Source organism: Crinia signifera, chromosome 5 (genome assembly GCF_055691185.1).
Source record: "Crinia signifera chromosome 5, ASM5569118v1, whole genome shotgun sequence".
In the NCBI taxonomy this organism is placed as follows: domain Eukaryota; kingdom Metazoa; phylum Chordata; class Amphibia; order Anura; family Myobatrachidae; genus Crinia; species Crinia signifera.
Window position 1 is genome coordinate 281087704 of NC_139221.1, and position 26373 is coordinate 281114076.

General features: G+C 43.7%; 1 protein-coding gene across 2 annotated transcripts in view; it reads left to right on the top strand.

Annotated features, from left to right (window-relative positions):
- The window catches only part of PLCD1 (phospholipase C delta 1), a 131275-nt gene that overhangs the window by 11741 nt on the left and 93161 nt on the right, over positions 1-26373 (top strand). The window contains exon 2 of one of the 2 annotated variants that reach the window (XM_083189105.1): positions 15-200. In XM_083189105.1, coding sequence (XP_083045231.1) covers positions 164-200 — 37 coding nt within the window. In that variant the 5' untranslated portion in view covers positions 15-163. Of the gene's footprint in view, positions 1-14; positions 201-4406; positions 4722-26373 lie in introns of those variants that run through there. The other variant, XM_083189104.1, reaches the window with a different exon arrangement.

Here is a 26373-nt window from a genome sequence, read left to right on the forward strand (position 1 = left end):
ATTTTTTTTTACAGAACTCCTTTGAAGTTAAGACTGCAGCCGGTCTCCGAAGCATTGATCGTTTACATCTTAGATAAGTCTGACAGTTATCACCTCAGTGTTTGGAAGAAAGCCGGGTGACTCTGGCCTAATTTACTGCGTGACAAGAAGATCAGCGATCCCTATGGCCATTGAAGCTTCGAACCAGTATTTGTGTCAAGGTAACCATGATAACGCTCTCATGTTTGTATAACCCATCATTATTTTTTGATTATATATTAGTTCCCACAAGGTTCCGCTTTCCAGACCAGATAAATGCAATCACAGCTGCATCATGGCAGGCAATGTTTTAGCGCCAATGTAAACTAAAAAAAAGTTTGTAACTCCTTTTTTTTTTTATCATTGTCTAACTTTTGTCAATTTCTAGCTTTTGTTATAGAACGATTGACTCTGACTAGACCTGGTCTATGAGCTATACCACACCCATAAAATCTGCCACTGCAGTAAGCCAGTTACTACACTGTGACTGTCAGTAACTTCCTATTGGAAGTCCTACATGGCAGTCATCTGCAGGATAGGCAGGTGTTTCCTCTTTCTAGGACTGCCAGATCGGTATATGGTCATTAGGTCGACACGGCTTAGGTCGAAACTTGATATAGGTTGACATGGATGGAAGGTCAACACAATCATTAGGTCAACAATGACTAGGTCAGCAGTCAAAAAGACGATATGGGTTTTTTACTTCTTTTTTTGAGCCAACATGTGCCGACAGGCTGTATTTCATGCCCTACCATCCACCAGGGCTTGGAGGGAGAATAGACTAGTGTGCTGAGAATAGCGAGGCATCGTACCTGAAGCATAGTGAGTGCAATGACCCATGTGAGGGGACGCAGTGCACCGATATGGTGTCCATGTCCACATTCTGGACAAAAAAAAGTGAAAAACCCCATGTTGACATCTATATCGACCTTAGGCATGTCTACCTATTTCAGGTTTTGACCTAAGCCATGTCGACCTTCAGTGGTCAACTCAATGCATTTAGACTTTGGGTTGAACGACACAATGACCCATACTCACCACATCAGACTGCAATCGCCAAAGAGATGTAAGTAGGTATAGTCCCATGTTCTATCAAACTAAAAGTGACAGGTAACGCCCTTTTGAAATGACCTGGAGATGTTTTGAATAGAATGTCAAGTAACGCTGTGCGTCAAAACGATCAGATGAAAGAAGCATATTATGACGTATTAAAACCAGGTCATTTTTGCAGCATTGATAAATATTATTAAAATGTTACATCTTTTTAAAAGATCCGACATAAGAAAATGGTTACAAGAGCAAGACGCATGCCCGTTGCAAAAGCTGGCTAGAAAAAACTATAAAAGGAACATTATTTGCATATCGGGTATAAATCAACAGTGGCAATGTGATTTGCTTTCGCTCATAGACCTGTCAAAGTACAACAATGGTATTAAATATATATTAACTATTGTCGATATATTCAGTATGAGGGTCTGGCCTGACGGCTAAGAATGCTACAACAGTCGCTGATGCTTTAGAAAAAATATTCCAGCAGGGTATTTGCTGATGCATTTTATAGATGCTGGGGTTTGGACGAGCACAGTCCTGTTTGTACACATGCGCAAGTCCTGGTGGCTCTCCACTCCAATGTGCAGGTGGCAGCAGTGGCAGGGGACCTCCTCTATCTTAAGACTAAAAGATCTTAATATGTATACTTTAGAGCAGAGAAGGGAAAGGGGGGACATGATAGAAACTTTCAAATATATCAAGGGCTTTAACAAGGTACAGGTGGGAGACATTCTTCACAGGAAGAGGAGCAACAGAACGTGAGGACATGCACTGAAACTAGAGGGAGGAAGATTCAGAGGAAATGCGAGGAAGAATTTTTTCACAGAAAGAGTAGTAGATAAGTGGAATAGCCTCCCAACAGAGGTGGTAGACGCAAATACAGTAGTACAATTTAAACATGCTTGGGATAAGCATATTGATATCCTTACAAAAAAATAAGGATCAAATATGGTTTGAGGTAACATGTTTAAAAAAAGGGGCAGACTAGATGGGCCAAGTGGTTCTTATCTGCCGTCAAATTCTATGTTTCTATGGACCAGGCAGCATGGCCAGTGGCAGTCCCTCTTCTCCACAAAAGGAGTCACCGCTGGTGTCCACTGGGCACCATCAATGCAAATGCACAAATACAACAGTTCTGTGAGTATATCAGTGTGCCATGGCCATGTTGCTAGAGTTGCTTGCGTACGGATACTGAATGCAAGATTGGGATGGCACTCCAGCATCCACTATGGGGTAGGGGCAATCATTGATGATCGTTATTACAGCTCTAGGAGACCGAATATTCCCATAGATGCGTACAACTACGAATACAGGCATATACTAGCATTATTATGCCGGTACTTATGTATTATCTGGGCTGACGATTTTTTTGATTGTATGCCTTAACTTAAGGCATACAATCAGATGTGATGCGATGCGATGCGATGCGATGACCCGATTTTTCCATAGGATTCAATGTTAAAATAGACTGAGTCCATTTTAACATGGAATTCAATGGGAAAAAGGGGTCCTTTTCATACCCCTCCTCTCCAAGTGGGCATGGAGTTGGATATAAACCTGTAGCGAGCCACCGAGCCCGAAGCGTGGCGAGCGGACGGTATTCTGTGTCCCCTCGCGGGGCTTGCCACGCTTCGGGCTCGGTGGCTCGCTACGCTCGCCACAGGTTTATATCCAACTCCATGCCCACTTGGATAGTAGGGGTATGAAAAGGACCCCTTTAACCATTGAATTCCATGTTAAAATGGACTCAGTCCATTTTAACATTGAATCCTATGGAAAAATCGGGTCCATCGCATCGCATGCGATATGTTCGGGTGCGATGCGATGGACCCGATTTCAAAATCGGCAGCCCAGTTACTACATAAGTACCATTATGCCATTCTTAATCTGTATGAACCTGGAGTTGTTTGCATTATGTCAGAATTATTATGGAACTAGTAAAGTGACACTGCATTTGCCATGTTGCCTCTGTCCCAATCTGTCCAATCACTCGCTGTGTTGGGAGCCATTGGAGAAGAAGCCCCGATGCAATATTGGGGGTATCCAACGATACATTGAACGACCATTGATGGTTTCAACAAATGATGGTCATTTCCTCGGGAGGGGCTTGGGCAGCTGCCCACAGTGGCACGGCACCACCCCCGCACCCGCACAATGCATCCCCCCCCCCCCACCTGGTGGCCAGGCACGCACAATACACTTTGCAGCCTGCAGAGCGCTGAGCCTAGGATACAGAGGGGCTCGGCGCTCTGCAGGCTGCACTGTGTAGTGAGTGCTCCGAGTCCTGACATGAAGGAGGGAGAAGTTGCTGTGCTGACACCGCTTGAGTCTTTGAGATGTTGCGCCGACGCCACCGCTGGTAAGTAATAGTAATGGGGGGGGAGGGGGAGGTGGGGAGCCGGCACGTGCGAGGGGGGGGGGGGGGGGGTGCTACTGGGGGCCCGGGCTAAAGGTCAGTCCCGGGCCCCAACATTACTAATGGCGGCCCTGTATGTCCCTGTCCATTGCTCCTTAATCACATGACACTATACGGTATTGTATTGTTCCTTATTCATACCACACTGTATTGCTTCTTATTCACATTACGCCAAACAGTTTTGCTTTTTAGTCACACTGCACCACATAGTAGGGCTGGGTATGCACAACAGCCCTTCTCCACGGAAGGTGGCAATTTTTGTTACTGCTCGCACGTTAGCAATGTACCTGCAAATTTTTACACATATGCGCTGTATTGAAGAACAAGGAATGCTGATTGCTTGGGTAGCACTATGGTCACGCAGACTGTCCGCAGCAGTAAGCGACGCTGACACCATGTTTCTTTACGTACATGACACGCCTGCATTTTTGCCTCCACTTCCTGTTAACTCCCGCCAAATGGGTCCCTTCCTGTCAATCACAGGACATCTGGAATGTTGACATAGTTGAAATGCCAATATGCTTAACATTTTAGCATGCAATATGTCGACACACTGATAAAATGTTGATCGGATAAAACCTTGACATATCATCCCCAATGCTCTAGTATGGTGCGTGTCATACCTGTTCCTATTGGCATTGTGAACATGTCGACATTGTGAATGTCGACCTTATGCTCACATTCTACTGTGCCACATTTGTAAGTTGCGTTTATGGGTTTTCTGTTCTTCTAAACATAGAATCCAATAATGATTATTATTACAAACGTCTGAGAAGGGAATTGCACAATTATATAAGTTGTTGGGGAACTGAGAGCAGTCCGCTCCATGTGCATTATGAACACCGAGTTCGGGGAGGGGAGGATGTGCGCTCAGTACGACTGGCTGTCAGAGACAGACTCCAGGCGTGTTGGGGCAGCGCCGGTGCACAGAGCTCTCTCCCCCCCGCGCAGCTGCACACTGACAGTACAGAGCACAGGAGATAGCTCAGGCTGGGCGGGTACAGATGACTCTGCCCATTATTGCTGGACCAAATCCGTGTCCTGAGTCCCAGCCAGGACGAGCTGCAGCGGCTGTGACCTATGCCGAGAAGCTGCATCCTCCTCCCTGCCAGACACTGCAGTCCCGGGACCGGGGCTACTGGGAGGAAACTTCTGCGTCTGTTCCCTGCGAGCTTCTGCTGAGCTCAGCATTACCCCAGCATGGAAACCAATGGCTCTGACCCCAGCGTGAAATCCAGTAAGTGATCCAAAGTATTCATGTGTGTCCCTCATTCACCCCTAGCTACCCTGCGTGCTATGTAACCGTGCCAAGCCTGTGAGCACCCAGCTCCCAGGGCAGCCTCTTCCCAAAGTAAATGCACCATTTGCCAAGAGGGAGTACCCCATGTCCTGGTTAGTTATCCTGATTCCTACAGACAGTGTATGCCTAAGTAGGTCACCCAGTATTCTTCCTGGTGGGTACAATATACATTCATCTAAGGGAAAAGCTTCTTACCCAACTCAGCCTCTGGAAGTACAACATTATTTTACTGTTTCAGTAGGGAACTGGTTGCAGGGTCATTGTGTGCAATATTACTAGCATAGACTATGGGGGCTATTCTGATTCACTCTGAAAGGCACAATCACTCTCTAAAGCCCCATACACACGGGTGGGAGATATATTGCTCAGGAATATATTGCTAGCAATATATTCCTGAGCAATATATTGCCCAGTGTCTCCTTTGCATCAGCGACCAGAGATGGTCGCTGATGAAAAGGAACCTCTGCTGGGGGAGCCGCAGAGGTAATTAGCTGGTCACAGGAGCAAGCTCCTGCGACCAGCGATTACAATGGGGCAGAAAACGGGAGCGCACACCCGGCGATTTATCGCTGGTGCGCACTTCAATCACTGCGACCATATTCCCAGCGCACACCCGGCGATTTATCGCTGGTGCGCACTCCAATCACTGCGACCATATTCCCAGCGCACACCCGGCGATTTATCGCTGGTGCGCACTCCAATCACTGCGACCATATTCCCAGCGCACACCCGGCGATTTATCGCTGGTGCGCACTCCAATCACTGCGACCATATTCCCAGCGCACACCCGGCGATTTATCGCTGGTGCGCACTCCAATCACTGCGACCATATTCCCAGCGCACACCCGGCGATTTATCGCTGGTGCGCACTCCAATCACTGCGACCATATTCCCAGCGCACAACCGGCGATTTATCGCTGGTGCGCACTCCAATCACTGCGACCATATTCCCAGCGCACACCCGGCGATTTATCGCTGGTGCGCACTCCAATCACTGCGACCATATTCCCAGCGATTATAGCCCCTATCGGCCCAATGTGTACTGAGCTTAATGGACACGACCATATGCACTGCAGGTGGGGCTGATGAGTTAGATTTGGGTGTTTTATTGTTTCTGTGCAGGGTAATTACTGGCTGCTTTATTTGTACGCTGCTATATATATATATATAAATAATTTGGAGTACACCCCCCACCCAAATCTAACTCTGTCTTCACATGGTACATCAGCCCCACCTGCAGTGCACGTGGATTTGGCCATTAGTGATTGTGCCTTTCCGAGTGATTCAGAATAACCCCTATATCTCCCACTCTCCAGAAGATAGCACACATTGCTGTGTGTGTAATATTACTATCCGATACTCCCCAGTACATAGCACACATTTGCTGTGGTGCCAGTGTGTGTGTGTGTGTGTAATATTAGTAGTAGAGACTACATCCCCACTCTCCAGTACATAGCACACATTGCTCTGTGTGTGTGTGTGTGTGTGATATTAGTAGCAGAGACTACATCCCCACTCTCCAGTACATTGCACACATGGCTGTGGAGCCAGTGCTTGCAGCTACACATCTGCATAACTCACATATATACTCTGCTGCTGGGTCTATGAAGTCACGTAAGAGTCTCTTCTAGATGGTTTGTTTTCTAGTGCAAACAATGAGCTTACTGTTATATGGGAATTGATAATATTTTCATTTATGTATAAAGCGCCACCGTTGAAGCTTACAGACTGAATGTGCACGTATGCTAGTGTCAGAATTCAGTAACTACCATTATGTTTTTTTTTTTTTTTTTTATTCTTTTATTTATCACTTTTTAATTAAAATAGCCAGCAGGCGCCACTGGGTCATTTGCTACTTACTTCATTTCCAGATTTGAGCCCTGGCTAAACTCAATTCCTGTTATAAACAAACTGGCCTAGACTGTCAGCTGCCATGTTGGGAAATACCTTCTCCCTTGCCCAATCCGCACCTTAAGCTGGCTACCCCACCTGCATACCATTCATTCCCTCCACATTCCCAGATCACCTAGCTGTCTGTAGCGAACTGTTACAGAGGTATGGCGTAATGGTGTAGTTAGATGTCTCAGCCATCACCCTGGGCACAAAGTAAGGTTTCTTTCAAAAACATATTTCCCTTACTCCTGATCTACAAGCAAGTGCTTTATTCTGTTTATTAAACATGCATTTGAAAACTGTCCCCCCCCCCCCCCCCCCCAATGCCCGAAGCTGCTATCTTATGAAAGTCACAGTACTTAGTTTAAAAAAACAAACAAAATTCTATATTATAAACAATTATGGAAACCTTTTATTCAACGTGGACATCACTGCGGCATCTAGCTGTGCATGTTACAGTACATCTATTGCGAACGATACACCATCTTTGCTACATATTCTTCTCTTGCACCTCTATGGGGATGCAGATACAGGTGACATACTGCCTTTTCCAAACTTTCCATAGGGGCTGGGCGGCCATCATGCAAAATTGAACTCTCCTGATTTAATATTTCTTTCTTGCATTTTGTGTACCTCCCTTTATGAAGGTTCTTAATAAATTCTGTTGTAGGTTGCCTCTAAATGCCATCGCTGCCCTATATTGGCACCTTGCTAAAAGTTGTGTTTGTGTCGACTGCATTAATTGTGCCTATGTCTGAGAGGCAATATCGACAAAATCTGACTACACGTGTGTGTGTGTGGTTAAATCATACAAAGATCTGTCTGCTTTGCGCTTTTACTGATTGTCCGGTTCAATAGAGTATAGGCAGCTTCAGTGAGTGTGCACACATTTATAGGGTGCTGCCCTCATCTGGGAATATAACCTAAACACGCATGGGGGAAATAATTTACATTAATGTGAGCGCGTCCTGCTTGCTTCCTATTTTAAGCCGTGATGCTGTTGGCTGCTGAACTTCTTCTTTGTGTCAGTGACTCACTCCCACCATGTCACAGACAATAGATCAGCAGCATCTGGTAACATCACAGCCAGAACAGAGCCGGAGATCCTTCTCTGCCAGCTGCAGACCTGGGTGATTGATGGAGACTGGTAGATAGTGGGTTATATTCAAGTGATGATGTTGGCTTGCTGAAAAGATGGCAGTTTTCGACATGAATAGATCGGAAGGGGTTCCGATCTATTCAATGGTAGCCGTTAATTTTACAGCAGGTCGAAATGTGTGTGTGTGTGTGTGTGTGTGTGTGTGTGGGGGGGGGGGGGGGGGGGGGGGGGGGGGACCGGGTGGAATGGAGTTCCACTACCTGTAATGGAAGGGGATCTCCTTTCCATCTCCACTACAGCCATGCACAGTAATTCCAACAGAAAAGCTGGTCACAGAGCCTTCCTTTTCTGGCACAGCATATGTGATGTCATGCCCTCTCCATCGCTGAAGTGAAGAGGAGAGGAAGCTGCTGGAGGACAGAGACCGATATGTATATAAAGGGCACTTACTGTGGACATTTTGTTCAAGGAGTACTACTGCTATGTGCATGTGTATAAGCAATACCACTGTGGGCATTATGTGTAAGCAACACCATTGTATGGCGTACAGGTAAAAGAGTACTACTCTGCGGTGTAACTTGAATAAGGGGCACAAAAGTATATGTCATAACGTGACTAAGGGACACTTTTATGGTGTAATATCAGTCAGTGACCTAGTAGCCTATGGGCTTCTTTTCGCCGCCAGCCACCTGTGCTGCCTCCCCTACACCCCCCTCTCCCCCTCCCATCCCCTTACCTTCTTGCAGGTCCTCCTGGATCCTGGAAGGTAAATCACTCCTCCCCCTAGCAAGGCAGCCGGACGTCCTTCCTGCTGCAGGGGGGAGGAGGAGAATCAGAATCATCTTTATTGGCCAGGTATACTTGCGTATGCTTGGAATTTTTTGTGGTAACAGTGCAGCATCAATCAGGGAACACAAAGGGGGTGGGAAGAGGCATAAACATACATACATCACATACATTTCACAGGAGGTACCAGGGACAGCCACGCTGAGCTGTCCCGGCTGCAGGGGAGCAGTAGGTGGCTGGGAGGTGACGGAGACACCCCCCCCCCTCGCACACCACAGTACAGGTATCACGGGGGCCCTCCATCACCGCACCGTGATGCCAGTGCATATGTTAGTACATATGCGCTGGCATCGCGGCGGGGGCGTGGCAAAGGGCAGCGATGTATATTAATACATCCCGCCCTGTGTCTGGCAGAAAGAAGCCTCTCAGACTACACCAGACACAACTTCTGCAATAACTTCTGCAATAACCCACTTCAGTCTTTTCACTTTTAAATCAGTTTTGTTAGTATATATTACAGAAGTGTCATATCCTGGCCTCAAAGAAATGTACTAAAAATAAAGCATAAAATTTGCTCCTTAGCAAACTTTCGATCATCGCCTGCCGGGCATACGAATGCCCGCCGCGGTCTGCACATCCTCGACGCTTTGCGGATGGATGTTTTGCATAAACATCTATTCACAGGGTAACGCACGGGGCATGGAATAATTTTTCACATTTGCAGATCTAAGTCAGTCTGGGCTGACTTAGACTTGTGGCGTCCGGGTCAGAGAACATTGCGGGCGGTTGATGTACTATGACACCAGCAGCTCACCTTATGGGGACGCCCAACATTTTCCTATATGCACCCAGCATTTTCGTGGGTACGCCCAAGAAATGCTGGGTATCCCCTTGTGAACCTCCTCTTCGCCTCCATTCCACCCCCTGTGTGATCGCCACGGTGACTATGCAAGTCGCCAAAGGTGCCTGCACAGAAGCCCTGCACAGGCAAATATGCGCAGTGCAGAACCATCGGTCCCTGGTGTGAACACGCTGGGGACCGAAGGCATCAGAATCGGGGCCATAAATTGTTCCCATGCAAGTTAAATCCTGTCTGCTTTTGCATGTAGCCTACAGATGTTGAACAGCTTTATTTATACACTGCAATGTATATTTGAGTTTTGCATATTTTACGCTTTCCCCGAATGTATTGCAACATGGTTTTTCCCTATTGCGCAGTTAATTTTAATTTTTTTTTATTTTTACCATTAACTCCCAACTTCCTCGAAAAAAAAAAAAACGCATTTAGCTGTGAAACGCCTTGGCTCTTGCACCTCAATTGAACTTTTATTTGGACAAGTCACCTCACTGCTTGCCACTCATTCAAATCCATCGGAGATCCTCCACAGCACTACCACTGCAATAGTGGTATTCACTCTCTCCCACTCACCCGGTTCTATACACAAAGAAGTGGAAGAGTTTTTTTTATCCCACAACTACTGGAAATTGTACACTTACGTCCACATCAACTTGGATGGACTTCCCCAGTACTGGTGGACGAAAAGGGTGTCTATCTACTTATTCATGTCATTACACTAAATATATTTTAATATTGACTTTTTAACCATCCTTATTATTTCTATATGTATTGTCTATTTTATGTCATATTACATGTCCTATTAAATTAGCCATTTTAAGATTTATATATGTTGTGTTCCATCTAGCGCAGTAATCACCCTTCCTGTACTAACTCCCAACTTCGAATCCTGCCCACAGTGGCTTACATAAGTATTCCGCTACCTACAAAGTAAGCAGATTTGTTTTTATTACAGATTGTTCCCGACAGTGGGGGAAATTTCACATGTTCTATATATGGTGCAAATTACAATGATGGGAGTTCTATTTCACATGGGATGTTGCTATGGGCAACCAATCAGCTACTTCAGGACAGGCCAACCTGTGGCTCTCCAGATGTTGTGAAACTACAAATCCCAGCATGCCTTGCCACAGTTTTAACACTCCCTTATAGCAAAACTGTGGCAAGGCATGATGGGATTTGTAGTTTTACAACATCTGGAGAGCCACAGGTTGGCCAGGCCTGAGCTACTATCTATTATCTTCTAGAAGGTCATAAATAAATAAGAACCAAAAATAAGAAGTAGATACTGATTGGTTGCCCATAGCAACATCCCATGTGAAATAGAACTCCCATCATTGTAATTTGCACCAAACAATCAGTTCTTAAATTTTAATAAGATGCCCGGTCCTCTACCCACGTTGTAACTGGTTAATTTTTTGGGCAAACTACAAACTTGCTTTGCTTTTAGTTTTTCTACAATATTTTCTTCTTTCTAGACACAAGGCCAGTAGTATTTATGGCCTTTGGTATGGGTCCCTTGTGCACCTGTACTCCAGTCTGTCTTTGAACTCTGTAGCATAACGGGCAGTCTGTAGCTTCCCTCATGTCACCCTGCTCGGATGTTGAGTTTTGGTGAACGCCTCGTCAAGGAAGTGCCTGGGTGGCATAATACAACTTCCATTTTCCACTCAGTTTATTCAGTAGTTATTAGTGGACTATCCCAACAATTAGATGGTTTTCCTGTAACGTGTATATCTACAGTTGCCTTTATATTTATTTGGTCTACATTTCCACGGAATCGGTACATCTGTCAGAATGAACTTAGGTCTACAGTCATTAGGTCGACCCCACTAGGTCGACTGGCAGGAAGGTCGACCTGACTTAAGGTCGACATGGGTCAAGGTCGACATGGGTCAAGGTCGACATGACTTAAGGTCGACATGAGGAAGGTCGACTGGTCATAAGGTTGACATGGGTTTTTCACTGTATTTTTGATCCGAATGTCGACACAGTCAACATGGACACAGTTGGCAATGGGAATCGGACGCTCGCCACAGCTTTAATAACCTCCTCCACGCCCTAGTGGATGGTAGGGCATGAAATACCGCCTGTCGTCACATGTCGGCTCAAAAAACAGTGAAAAACCCCATGTCGACCTTTATGCAAATTCGACCTTAAGTCTAGTCGACCTTGGCCCATGTCGACCTTAAGTCAGGTCGACCTTCCTGCCAGTCGACCTAGTGGGGTCGACCTAATGACTGTAGACCTAAGTTCATTCTAATAGATGACCGCTTCCCATTTCCACAGTATCCCTTAAGAGTATGACAAATGTTATATAGAGTAGGCAGTGGCGTAACTAGGATATATGCGCCCGCCGCTGATTTAGGCAGAGCTGCCCCCCCCTTACCCCTCTGCATGCCGCCGCATTCGTGTACCTGCAGAGCAGATCTCCTCCTGCAGAGCTAATGAAAAATTACCATCACAAAATGGCTGCCCCCTAATAGCAGACAGTTTTTAAGGGATGCTACAAAAGGCAGCCGCCTCCTCTAGCATCCCTAAAAATCTGAAAATGGAAGGTGTATGAGTCCCTTCCAGTGCGCGAATAGGCAACTCAAGTGGGTGATCCCTTCAGGTGTCCTCCCACCTGTTTTAAAATGGTACAGAAAAGAAAAAGAGTTGGGATAAACCCGCTATAGGTGCCACTAGTGTGAAGAGGAAATTAAGAAGTGTGCATCCCTTATAGGGAGGTACCGGTCCTCTTCTCCGTTTCTGTCAATCAGGGGTTAACCAGACAGACAGGCTTTAGATCAGCATGTATCTTTGAAATCCTTGTCCTTTTTTCCCAGTATCTCATCCGGTTTATATGGAATAAATGTGTAGAAAAGGAAATGCATATAGTGCAGTGGTCCTTTTATTTATATAAAACACATATACACATATAAAACAAGTAAAAACAAAAGTGCTGTAGCAGGGGCAGTGAGGAAAAGTCAAAAGTTCTGTAATTACCAGAGGTACATGAGAAATCCGATTAGGGATGTTCTCATGTAAAGCATGGATGTCAGGGGTAACGTCTGGTCCCGTCCGGATTCAGTTCCAAAAGTGTCCCCTCTGATGGCAATGTTGAACTCCTCCTCCTGCAGTCCCCGCTCCAGCCCGATCACCAACGCGTTTCAATCGCTACTGCGATCTTTTTCAAGGTGTAAGTCGAAGCTTTCTGTGAGGGTTTATATCCCCCTTTTAATTGGTCCTGCGGGTGTATGAGACAAGCCTCCCGGCGTGTCTACGTGATCTAGCGTCTCTCGATGACGCTGTGCCGCTCGCGTCTTCCGTTGCCTAGTGGCAGAGGTTTGGCAGACTTCCGCTTACTGTGCTGTTCGTGTTGTCTTGCGGTCATGTGTCCATATTCAATGAGAAAAATTTGCCGTGTTTTATGGCGAGTTTGTGCTATTTTCGCGTTGGAAGGAGCATTTTGCTCTCCAAAAGTGAACCACCCTATTCAATGTGATATTTTCACCGTCTTTCTAAGTGATTTTGTCTCTCCGTGTAGCAATTCTCCATCTTTTCATGGAGAACTGGAATGTGAACTTTTAAACTAAAAGTTTTGTTTTTTTTAATTTTGGTGTAAAAAAAATCAGGATTTTTTTTCTGTGAAGGGGCATGTTATTTTTATTCATGTGCTTATAGCACATGAATATATATTTAATTTGAAAACAATATTTTTTAAATTATTATTTTTTTTTTTTTACACAGAGCAGCCAGCAGGGGGCCGGAGCTCTCGAACCGCTCATTAGATATTCATATATTCACTGCACCCGATCATTACATATGCACGATCGGGTGCAGTGAATACTGGGTCCCCTGCTGGCTATAGGTGCGGGCAGCTTGTGCTGCCTGGGTCCCGGGGAGCCCTCCTCCCCTCCACATATGTTCTGGGGCAGCCAGGGAGACTTTAATCTCCCTGGCTGCCACCGTCCCCCGGCTCCCTGCTCGTCCGCTGCAGGGGTTAAGACTCACCGCGAGTGGCGGCGAGTCTTAACCACATTGAATAGTGGGAGCAGGAGTGGCAGCGAGCCCTCCGGAACAGGGCGAGTGCATGGCGAGAGAAAAAATCTCTCGCCATGCACGGCAAATTTTTCTCATTGAATATGGCCATGTCACATGATCGGGTTCTCTGGCGGCGATGGGTTGCTAGGATACCCGGACGCTTCTTTCAGCTTCAAACAATATCTGTGCAGAGATCTGGTTGATGCTTTAATTTCTAATCTGCTGCTAGGTATATACTTTCTTGCGCAGGGAGGTCATGCTTATATTTTGGGGGATGCCGTTTCTGGGTATGTTTAGAAACATGATAAGGTCAAATATATATTATAAAAACAGCAAAAATACATAAAAATATAAAAATATTTAAAATATAAAGAGCGGGTGATATAGCAACAACTTGTGAGTATTAAAAAAACGGGTTAATATTGCCCTCATATATCTATTCTGGATAAAGGTAAAAGGATATAAAGGGGATCAGAAGGAAACTAAAAGGTCTAAAAGGCTGGGCTTAAAATGTACTATGGAGAGTATATCTATAAAAACCACTTCAATTCGAAGTCTGCATTTGGACCCCCTGGTTTCAGAGTATTATGTTCATAGATGCATTTCATCTCCTCTTTTGCCAGGGTGCCTATCAAGTCCCTTTTGCGTGGATCCAGGGTTACTGATTTTATTCCCATAAAAATCCCTAAAAATCTGTCTTCTGTATGGGGGCAGCCATTTTGTGAGGGGCGGTTTTCATTATCACTGCAGGAGATCAGGTTTCCCAGGCTGGGGTTTGATGTAACTGCATGGGAAGTTGCCAATGCAGTTTTTTGGGTTGACCAGGAGGCCCTGCTCCTCTTTTCTGAGACAGAGCAGTGATTTATATTTGCAGTGAAGCACCAATTGCAATTTCGTGTGAACGGAGGCTAGGCCACCTCCTAAATACCATAACTGAAAGGGGTGCAGCTGCTACGGGAGCAGGGGTTGGGTGAGCTGAATAATGTAGGTGTGTAACACATGGGAATTTCATCAAATGTGACTCTGCCAAAAACTGCATTGACATGTGTTATTCTTTAAACATTAGCATTCAAATTCAGAAGCAGTAATACAAATAAAACTTACTAGATATTTGGGATTTAAAGTAGTAGTTGTAATCTTTATTCAGATTATACCAAGCTAACTTCTGCAACCGAGCGTTCAATTTATGAGTTTTATTAACTGAACTCTTTTGGTAATAAGATTTTTGATCTAATGATGCAACTTCTTTTTGGATTATAATCTTTCAGTACGATTTATATTGCTCTAAAATATTTGTATTGTATGAAACGGAGGTGCATGCAGTGTAGTAGTAAAAGTTCATTCAATGCTGCAGGATTTAAACCCCACCTGCTCACAGCTCCTTTGTTTCCCAGCTTCTCAGGGTGAGACTCTCCCTTGCCCTTTCTCCCGTTTTGTATCCCAATTATAAAATAAATTAATTTTGACATTATTGCATCTTCATTACCTCAAGCAGAAACACGCTGATGCCTGTATATTATTGGCTGTTTAATTTTCCCAGCATATATACACATTTAGGATTCATCAATTTAAAAATTGAGAGTTCTCATAACTAAATGACTGTACTAAATGAACTACGCCTTTTTTTTTGGGGGGGGGGGGGGGGGGGTAGATGTTGAAATCCTGTACTTGGTTCTAAGCATAACACATCTCATGCGGCTCTCATCGCTCGCTCACCTTGGGGCGTAAAAGGATGGTATACATCTAGAGTATATGTACTGGATGAGTCAACAGAGAGGAGTTTAGCAATATCCCATACTGCACAGCGGCTAAGAGTATACGCTTATGTTAAATAAGAAGGGCATGCCATGAGACAAAATGGCATCCCAACCACTAAAGAAGCTGCAGTAAATGAATCTGTAGGAAAAAAAATCATTCATTCATTCATTCATTACAAAGCAACTTCTAGCATTGCAGTGCCCTACCCATAATGTAACCATACAAGTAACTGTATGTTCCTTTTTTTTTTTGTTTAGTATCTGCAAACTCCCTCTTTATAACCTGATCTGACCTGCTCAATTGGTAGAGACTAGATCCCCTTCAGTTACAGTAACTGCCTTAGGAACTAGCACTTTTTTATTATCTCAGCTAGTTCCTCTTCAGTAAATCAGTTACAGTTACTGCATGGGAACTAGCATTTTTTTATTATGCCAGCTAGTTCCTCTTCTGCTAGTGTAAATATTTCCCCCCTGGAGGTCATGAACGGAATCAGAAGTGTATTTAGCCTACTTTATTATTTGTGTCTACATCCACTTCTGTTATTGTACCTAGTACATGAATTGAAGTGGATGTAGCCCATTTATTATGTTGTGCCTTCATCCACTTCTGTTTATGTAATTTATTATGACCCCCTTGCTGTCAGATACTAAAACTGATGTGGATTTAGCCAATTTATTATAATGTGTCTAGAACCACTTCTGAATTTGTATAAAGAGGGTGATTCACTAGCATTACCAGTGTATTCGTGCTGGGGACCGATGGTGTGGCTCTGTGCATATATGTGCATGTGTAGTTTCTCAGTTTGAATGCCTTCGGTGACTAGCACAGTTGCCAATGTATTCGTACGAGTAGTGGAGGGTGGCGGGGGTGGACACCGGTCTTTGGCATGAGAATGCCCAGCATTTTATGTGCGCCCCTATGAAACATTACCTGCATGTGAAGCAGTGACGTGCGGTGAGGTTAGTGTCAGGTGAGGCATAAAAAAAAAAATAGGGTAGGCATGTGTCAAATGCACACATATATATATATATATATATATATATATATATATATATATATATATATATATATATATATATATATATATTATATATATATATATATATATATATATTGTATAATCAAAGGGAGTCCCAGTTCCCTGTACCTGTGTCCTGTCGCTCATGTTTTGGAGAGTGGAGAGCCGGGTGGGGGATACAGCCGTCGCCCGCTGTCACTGTCTGCACTGATGCTTGGGCACCAGCGGCCTAGTGGAAAGCTGTAGCTCATGTTTTGGAGAGTGGAGAGCCGGGTGGGGGATACAGCCGTCGCCTGCTGTCACTGTCCCCACTGATGCCTGGGCACCAGCGATTTAGTGGAAAGCTAGGTCACCCGGCGGAGCTGCAGTTGGAGGAGGAAGGGAGCCGGGCCATACTGAAATGCCGGGGCTCCAGCAGCAGCAAGAGGAGGGAGGGGAGCTGGGCGCAGGACAGCGGGTGGAGCGGAGGATGAAGGTGAGCCTGACATGCGTAAGCCGGGGCCCCAGCAGCGGCGGGAGGAGGAAGGGGAGCCAGGCCACCCAGCAGGTCCGCGGCAGCGGGAGGAGGAGGAGGTGAGTCAGGCCTCCCTGAAATGCCAATGCCGGGGCTCCACTGATGGCGGGAGGAGGAACGGGAGCCAGGCCTTCTAGTAGGGTCTTGGGGGACAGTGCAGCCACCACAGCTTAGCATGACAGCGGACATAGGCTGTCAGTGCATGACAGCCTGAACCGCTGTCCTATCACATCTGCCTCAGTGACAGGGTCGTGCATCCCTGTCACTGAGGCAGATGTGTAGATGCCGCTTTCACATTGATTTTTAATGGGCTTTTCAGATGCTTTTCTCCCCTCGGCTTAGCCCCGCCCCCCGCTGCTGACATTTTTCAATTGTCAGCGGGAGGCACAGCTCCCATTGCCTCCTACACTCTCACATTGTCCTACCTCATAAATAATAAAAAGAATTAATAAGATATTTATAGCACAGTATATGTGTTATAAATATTTTTGTAATTTTTTTTTTTATCATTTATGACAGGGGAGGCACTGCCTCCCCTGCCTGCACGTCCCTGATGTGAAGCATACAGTATGCCCCCTATAGGTCGTGAACAAAATTAGAAGTGGATTTAGCTCATTTTATAAAACAACGCTAGTTCCTCTTCAAATCTAGTACTAAGAACATTACCTGCATGTGAAGCATATGCCCCCTATAGGTCGTGAACAAAATTAGAAGTGGATTTAGCTCATTTTATAAAACAACGCTAGTTCCTCTTCAAATCTAGTACTAAGAACATTACCTGCATGTGAAGCATATGCCCCCTATAGGTCGTGAACAAAATTAGAAGTGGATTTAGCTCATTTTATAAAACAACGCTAGTTCCTCTTCAAATCTAGTACTAAGAACATTACCTGCATGTGAAGCATATGCCCCCTATAGGTCGTGAACAAAATTAGATGAGGATTTAGCTCATTTTATAAAACAACGCTAGTTCCTCTTCAAATCTAGTACTAAGAACATTACCTGCATGTGAAGCATATGCCCCCTATAGGTCGTGAACAATGTGGTAAGTTTATACATGACTTAAGATACCACCGGAGCCTGTAAATGGGGCAGATTTATTAAGCTTGGAGAAGAGATAAACTGGAGATAAAGCAGAGAAAAGGTAAAAGGAGATAAAGCACCAGCCAATCAACTCCTAACTGTCTTTTTCAAACACAGCTGATTGGCTGGTGCTTTATCTCCTTTTACCTTTTCTCCGCTTTATCTCCAGTTTATCTCTTCTCCAAGCTTAATAAATCTGCCCCAATATTACAAGCAGCAGGTAAGATCACAGGATTAAAGGAATGATCTGCAGAAATGCGCATGACAGTTAAGGGCCCTACATATGCAGAGATGTGTGCCAGAGATACATAACGGGAGATTCAGCACAAGAGATTTCACTCTTGTGGCTCATTTCAGACAATGAGCCACATACAGAGAGATTTGTGTCAGAGATTCATAATGGGAGATTCAGCACGGGAGATTTCTAATCTGTCACAGAAAGTGAAGAAACGTTGGTGGTACAGTGGGAACGGACATAAAAAAAATACTTACCAAGTCCGGGGTCCAGCGTCTCGTCCTGTCATAGACAATAATTTTGTAAAATAAAAAATGGCATGGGGTCCCCCCCCCAGGCATGACCAGCCCCGGGCTTTTTGAGTGGTCCTGGTTCCCAAAATCCAGAGGACAAAGTGTGTGGGGTCCCCCGGATCTTGGGGACCAGCACCAGGCTCTTGAGCTGGCCCTGGTTTCCAAAATACGGGGGACAAAATGAATAGGGGTCCCCCATATTTTGGAGACCAGCACCAGGCTCCACTAGCAGGGGGTGTAATGCCATAGCCAGGGGACACGCTTGATGGTGTCCCGTGGCCAAAGCATTACCCACCCTAACTAGTCAGCCCGGGCCGGGAGTTTTTGGGGAGGTGGGGACCCCCCAAATAAGGGGGTCCCCCCTCTCCAGGGCACCCCAGGCCTGGGCTGCAGCCCGGGGCTATCCCCTGCACCCCTGGGCGGTGGGTGCAGGGTTGATAGCTTAACAATAATATTGTCTTTTACAGTAGGACTACAGGTCCCAGCAAGCCTGCCCCACATGCTGGCACTTGGGAGAACCACAGGTACCAGCATGTGGGGCATTAAAGGCCAGTCGGTACCTATAGCCCCCTGTAAAGGAAATATTAAAATAAAACACAAACACAGATGTTTTAGTATTTTATTAACTGCATCTGGTCTTCACCCAGGGGGGCTCCTGCCCCCCCCCAGGGCTTCTGCGGTGTCTTCACCTGGGGGGCAGCGGCCCCCTAAGCTCTTTTGCATGGCCGCTGCCTCCCAGGGCTTCTGCCTCTTCATCTGTGTTCTTCACCTGGGGGCGGCAGCCTTTTAAGCTCTTTTGCATTGGCCGCGCCTCCCAGGACTTCGGGAGCTCTTCTCTCCTCCTCCGCCGTCGGACTGACTGCCCCTACCCTGTCTCGAGCTGGCTAATATAGCCAGCTCGAGGGGGCGGGGCAATGACGCGGCGAGCCGTGATTGGCTGGCCGCGGCCATTTTGAAATTTGAAATTTTTTTTACATTTTCGTCCCAACGTGGCCGCCCTGCCGCCGAGAGGTGAGGCGATGGGGATGGGTGCTACTGGTGGTGGGGGAGGGGGGTCAGGGGTGGCGGCGGCGGGTTCTGCGGCGTCTGCAGTCGCTCGCCCTGCTCATCTGCCCGCAGCCACACATGCGGGATATGAGCAGGAGCTTTCTGAGCGACTGCTCTGAATTGAACAGCCCGTCCGTTCTGAATCTATGACAGATTCAGAACGGCGGGTGCGCGCATGTAAATCGATGTGTGGGCTATATACACAGCGATTTACATGCATTTTCTGAGCGATTTGTTAGAATCGCTCAGAAAATGCCTGAATATCGTGCTGTATGTGGGGCCCATTACAGTGTATAGACAACAAACAATTTGCACATTTATGAACGATTTGTCGTTTAGATGCACTGGAAAATGCTAAATTTTTCAGAAAAAAAAGTCTGTGTGGTGACTTTTAGACACTAGGTTGGCCCTATATCAGGCATTACCAACCATGGCACACGAACAGTGCATGTTTTAGTGATATCCAGGCATCAGCACAGATGACTATTAGTGCCTCAGGTATTTTTATTTAGCCTGTGAAGCATGTATATCACGAAAACATGCACTGTTGGTGTGCCATGAGGACCATGGTTAGAAATGCCTGCTCTATACAGTACATGATTATAGATGGTATTATTGATTAACTGTAGAAGAAAATAAGTGAATTTGAAATGACATATATGCAACCTTGAAATAATAGGTACTGAACCTTTCTAATGGATATAATAGAACAAAACATGTATAAATTTGCAGCCTAAACCAGTGGTTCTCAAACTGCGTGACATGGCACACAGAGGTGCAGTGGGAAACTTGCAGGGATAACTCAGGTTGTGGTCAAGGACCAATTCTAATTATTTTGATTCAATGGAATAGGCAAATCCAGTGCTGGTGGATGGTGATCATAAAACACGTGGACAAACAAAAGCAAATCCTGTCCCTCACCATGTAAATGTACCTAAGGTTGACATAAAAACACATTGAATATATTTTTCGCAATTTCTCAACCAACCAACTTTTGGGCTAGAAGTGCCACTAAAAAACTTCAGATACTGTAAGGCTACAGTATTCACAAAAGTTTTAGAACTACTGCTCTAAAACATTGGTTCTCTAAATATAAAGATAACAAGTAAACTTTCTACAGGTCAAACAGCAGATGCACAGGTGTATTCATTGTTCACTGGAACATTTTACAAGGTGAGGAGGCATGTAAAATAGGAACCATTTGTGGGCCTGAGTACAGTGATTGATCACATTTGTTTACACAAAGTAAACATTTAATGATTGGCAAGATAAAAACAGCAGACATGAAATACAAAAGCACAGGCTTAAGTTTTACTTAATACTGTATATTAATATAATTATGGAATAATTTTTGATTATATAGGTTTTAAAATGGAATGAAGTCTTCTTAAACACAGGTAACCGATTGTGTGAAGCGTGACCGACTTTTTCCAGGTGTGTTCAAAACGAAAACAACTCTTATCAGATAATGTTTATTAAGAGCACTTTATGATTATGGATTTAAATAATGACAAAATAAAGTTTACTTTTTAGCGATCTTTTTAGAACCCTGCACCTTTAAAAATGTGTGCAGTTCCTCTTCCCTGCCTGGGGTGTCACTCTTCTGGTGATTCTCAGCACACTCTTGTCTGTATCTTGGTGCTTATATACAAACCAGAGTGTGCTGAGTATCAGCAGAACAGAGTGACACCCCAGCCAGGGAAGAGAAACTGCACAAATTTTTAAAGGTGCAGGGTGCTAGAATGAACACTACTTTTACTGTACAGGTGAGGCATTCATGTCTGATGTAATAACATGCAGTTTGAAAGTGGAAGAAATGTAGCTCATTTTGGAATACTATATTCAAAAATTTTATTAATTTCCATTTAAAAATAGAGTATCTGTAACTTTACAAGGTTTTGTTGTCCTGAGAATGAACAGAATAAACAGAAATTCATTTTTTTTTTCCACATACATATCACGTACATAACATTTAATACTAACATACATGACTAACTTTTAAGGGGGAGAGGGGGGGGGATAGGTGGGGGGGTATTGATTTTGGTTTGCTGGTTTTACATGTGTTCTTGCTTCTTTCTAGTATTTATTCTCATTCTTTTAGTTTTGTTTTGGTTATCTTTTCCTATTGTTTCTTTTAGTCTTGTTTAATCTTATTCCCTCAAGTAGCCCATTCTATTCTTTCAAATATTTGGGATATTTCCGTTTGTTGAGGTTGCATTAGTGAATCTATGTATATTCCCCATTTCTTAAAGAATTTTTTTAAACTTATCTCTGTTACTGGGAGGGTCGAGAATCTATCAAGATATAGTGTCTTCATCAGTAGATTCTGAAGTTCTTCTAGTTTTGGCACTTCTCGTGTTATCCAGTGGTTTAATATTATTTTCTTTGCTGCTGTTACTAGCACTGTAAGAAATGGAATCAGCTCGTTCCCTTTGTTTTTAGAAGAAATTTTCCAATTGTGAAAATTTGCGCATAGACATGCGGTCTTATCTAGTGGTGATTTAATGTGGAAAGTGTTTTTTAAATAGTCATTTACTTCCTTCCAAAACGCCTGTATTCTTCCACAATTCCAAAGACTGTGAGAAAATGTTGCTACATTCTGGTTACATTTTATACAAGTGCCTGTCTCCTCTTCTATGTAGTGCTTCCTTTGTGCTTGGGATATGTATCCTCTGTGCAATGTCTTGAAGTGTACTTCTTGTAATACAGTTGAATGTAGTGTTCTAAATGTATAATCCATATTTTTGATTATAGATATGTGAGGGGGAAAGTCCGGTATATCTCCTAACAAATTCTTCGTGATGGTTTTCTCAACCTTTTTTAATTGTGTTTTTATAAGGTGTGCATATAACATACGTGTTTTATAAATATTTGTTTTTAGGTAATTTAATAGTGTTTTTATAGTGTCTGTTGTGTCTCCTATTTTTTTGGGGTGTGGTATTATAGTGTGAATGTAGTGCTTCATTTGTATATACGCGTACAGAAATGAGTTGTTTAGGGAAAATTTTTCCAAGAGCTTAGAAAAGGTGAGTTGATTTCCTCCCGGGTCAAAAACGTCTTCAATTTTACTTATTCCTCTTGCTTTCAATTGCATAAAAGTATAGTTTTCCATTCCTGGTGGGAATTGGGGATTCCCCTCAAATGGTATAAACATGGAGCTAGTTGGGTCGCTTTTCATAATTTTATTTATCTGCCACCAGGTGTTATAGGTGTCTCTAAACAAGATATCTTCCAATATAGCCGGGGGGATTTTTTTCCTTTTTGTATGTAGTAATGCACTTGGTAAGTATGGCTCAGTTACCTCTTGATCTAATGCACTTAGAGAGTATATATCCTTCCCTAATAGCCAGTCCACTATATATCTAAAATGGACTGAATAGGAAAAAAGTGTTATGTTTGGTAAATTTAGTCCTCCTTGGGGTCGGGGTAAGTTTAGTTTGTTTCTGGCTATTCTTGGGCGTCCCTCTTTCCATATAAATCTCTGAAATAACTTATTCACCTTCATGATATCTGACTTCGTTGGCATGACTGGTAACATCTGTATTGTATATGCCAATTTTGGAAATAAATTGGATTTTATAATGGCTATGCGTCCCATTAAAGATATGGGTAGTTTCATCCATCTATCAATTTGTTTTGCTATTGACTCAATTAAAGGTGAATAATTGATACCATATAAGTCTTTCAGACATCTGGGAATGCGTATGCCCAAATATTTGAAATGCGTTTTCACTATTTTTATATCCTGATATTCTGCTGAGAGTGGTATATATGATTGGTTTCTTCCTAAGGGTAATAGTTCTGTCTTACTTACATTTATTTTGTATCCTGAAATCTTTCCAAAATGTGATATTATTTCAAATACAATAGGAAGGGAACTGGTGGGATCTGTAATGAAAAGCAGCATGTCGTCTGCAAATAATGATAATCGTAAATCGACCTTATTGATCTTAATACCCCGATACAGTGGTGATTCTCGCAGGGCTATTGCTAAAGGTTCGATTGCTACTGCAAATAATAATGGTGATAATGGACACCCTTGCCTGGTCCCTCTCAGGATCTTAAGGGGGTCCGATAGATATCCATTACACATAATTCTTGTGTAAGGTGATGAATATATTAATTGTAAATAATCTATAAATTTTTGGGGAAAACCAAAGCGATTTAATGTATAAAATAAATGTTCCCAATGAACCAAATCGAAAGCTTTTTCGGCATCTAGGGCTAAAATGGCTCTCGGTATTTGTTGGTGTTTTTTGTTCGTATATCTTATAGCTCCTAGGACTTTTCGAATATTGATTCCTGAATTTCGGCCCATAATGAATCCCGTCTGATCGGGGTGTATGATTGTAGGTATTATATTTTTTAGCCTATCTGCTAGTATTTTTGTTAGCATTTTGTAATCGATGTTAAGTAATGATATAGGTCTGTAGGACCCAGGATCCGACAGATCTCTATCTTTTTTCGGTATTAAATGGAGATTTGCCATATTAAAATAATGTGGGAGGGATTCAGATGATAACAATGTATTATAAAATTTTGTTAAGATTGAAGTTATTTTTGGGGCTAGAATTTTGTAATACTCTGCCGAATATCCGTCCGGGCCCGGGGCTTTACCTACTTTTAAATTTTTTATGTTTTGTGTTACCTCCTTCTCTGTGATTGGAGCTATCAACTGTTCTATTTGTTCTGTTTTTAATTGTGGAATTGGAAGGTCTGCCCAAAATGTTTTTTTTATGTTCTCAGATACTTTTTGTGGTGTGTCATATAACTTTGTGTAGTATTCTGTAAATATTGTAGCGATTTGAGCATTAGAAGTTGTTCGTATGCCTTGTTTTGTCAGAAGTGGTCTTAACACTACTTTTACTGTACAGGTGAGGCATTCATGTCTGATGTAATAACATGCAGTTTGAAAGTGGAAGAAATGTAGCTCATTTTGGAATACTAAAGGGGCATAGACACGGTGAGATTTAGAGTAGGCCAGATTTGTGCCATGTGATTTTCCTAAAACTGTAGACATGGCCGGTTTTAAATACGGACGATTTTGACTATACTACAATATATCGTTTTAAATATTGGCTGGGTGTGCAATATAGTAAAATTTTGCTTGCAATACGGACACATTTGGAGCGCTTACCAACATTGTACGATTTGAACCATACAGGCTAAACTAGTAGTTAAAATATCATTGTGTGTACGGCATGATTGTCAGCTTGAAAATTGATAAAAAAAAAAAAACAGGAGTCCAATCAAAAGACGCCACAATAGTTGAGTTTTTCATTTTCAGTTAGTGTACAGACATTCTGTCAATGAATTTCTGCGTTACGTCTAGCAGATAAGGTTTTCAATTCTGAGAGCCGTAGAAATCTGGGAAGAGAAGGAAAGTCTGCATGAGTCAAGTTGGGATGTAATGAGATAGTAATATCTGTGACTTTAATGCTGCCTGCACAACATAGTTGAAAGGACAACAGAGGGTGTCCGTCCCCTGCAATATGCTAATTTCCAAAACAAATCGTGGAAGTCGCTGTAGTTTCTTAATTTACTATTGCTGAAAAGAAAATGAATAGTAGCTCAAGCGAAATCTTGAGGATTGCTGCAGCATGGACACAATCTATTGTGAACAAAAAGCTGAATGCAGATTATAAGGGAATCACATGTTGAACAGGATCATTTGACATCCTGGAAATCACAATAAATCCAATGCAGGCAATTAACTGATAAAGTGGTCCAGAACAATTTTTCACAAGTATCACAAGGGAGTGAACTGGTTCAGGAGTCTGCTGATCCTACCAGGCTGATCGTAAGTGCTACCTTAAAGCATTCAAGGCAGTTTCCCTTACTCTCTAAAGAGAGCTAAGCAATATATTACCACCCAGTAACAACACATGCATTTATTGGTGTACATACCAGAATTTCCTAAATAACATAACATGCGCACCTAAGATGAGTCCACAGGATCACTGACCACAGTGTACACAAAACTGAGAATACAGTGCTGGAAAAGCATGGAGACGCGCCATATTACCTCTCACAGCAAGATCTTGCAATTCAAGATCAACTGCAATTCTCCCAGTGGTAGCTGGTATAACTTGGTATTGCAGACAGGAAGATTCCATGCTCACAATATAGAGGCAACTTTGGACCGGCTATGTGTAAAAAAGGGATTTTTGTAAGAACTTACCGTTCGAATCCCTTTCTCTGATATGGTCCTGGTGACACAGCTCAACACTGGGATGTAGGAGGGTCCGAAGGAGCCAGGCACCTATCCTAAAGTTTTAGAGGGTAGGCTCCTCCCCTACTGCATCCCTGGACTCTTCAGTTCAATCTTTCAAAGCCACTGGAATACATTAACTCAGTACAAACGCCTGCACATATTATATGCACATTTTATAACAGAAACTGTAACTTTTAACCATTTTAACATGAACATCATGAAACTTCTGGCATACTTACTGAGCGTAAGGGAGGGATCGCTGTGTCACCAGGACCATATCAGAGAAAGGGATTCGAACGGTAAGTTCTTACAAAAATCCCTTTTTCTCTTTCAATGGTCCTGGTGACACAGCTCAACACTGGGACGTTCCAGAGCCGGTCCTTTGGGAGGGTACGCTCAGGTCTGCAGCTCTCAGCACTGCTCGCCCGAATGATGCGTCCTCCGACGCGAACTCATGGAATCTATAGAATTTGGCAAATGTGTGAACAGATGACCAAGTGGCAGCTCTTCAAACCTGCTCAGCTGTGGCCCCATGTCGAACCGCCCAAGAGGTGGCAACTGACCTGGTGGTATGCGCATTTATTTTGGCCGGTACCGGTCTACCCACTTTGGTGTATGCAAAGGCTATCACAGACCGCAACCACCTAGCAATAGTCTGCTTAGATGCAGGCCAACCAATTTTGTGTACGTCATACAATACCAACAATGTGTCAGTCTTCCTGACACTCTTCACTCTGTCCACATATATGCGTAAGGCACGCACAACA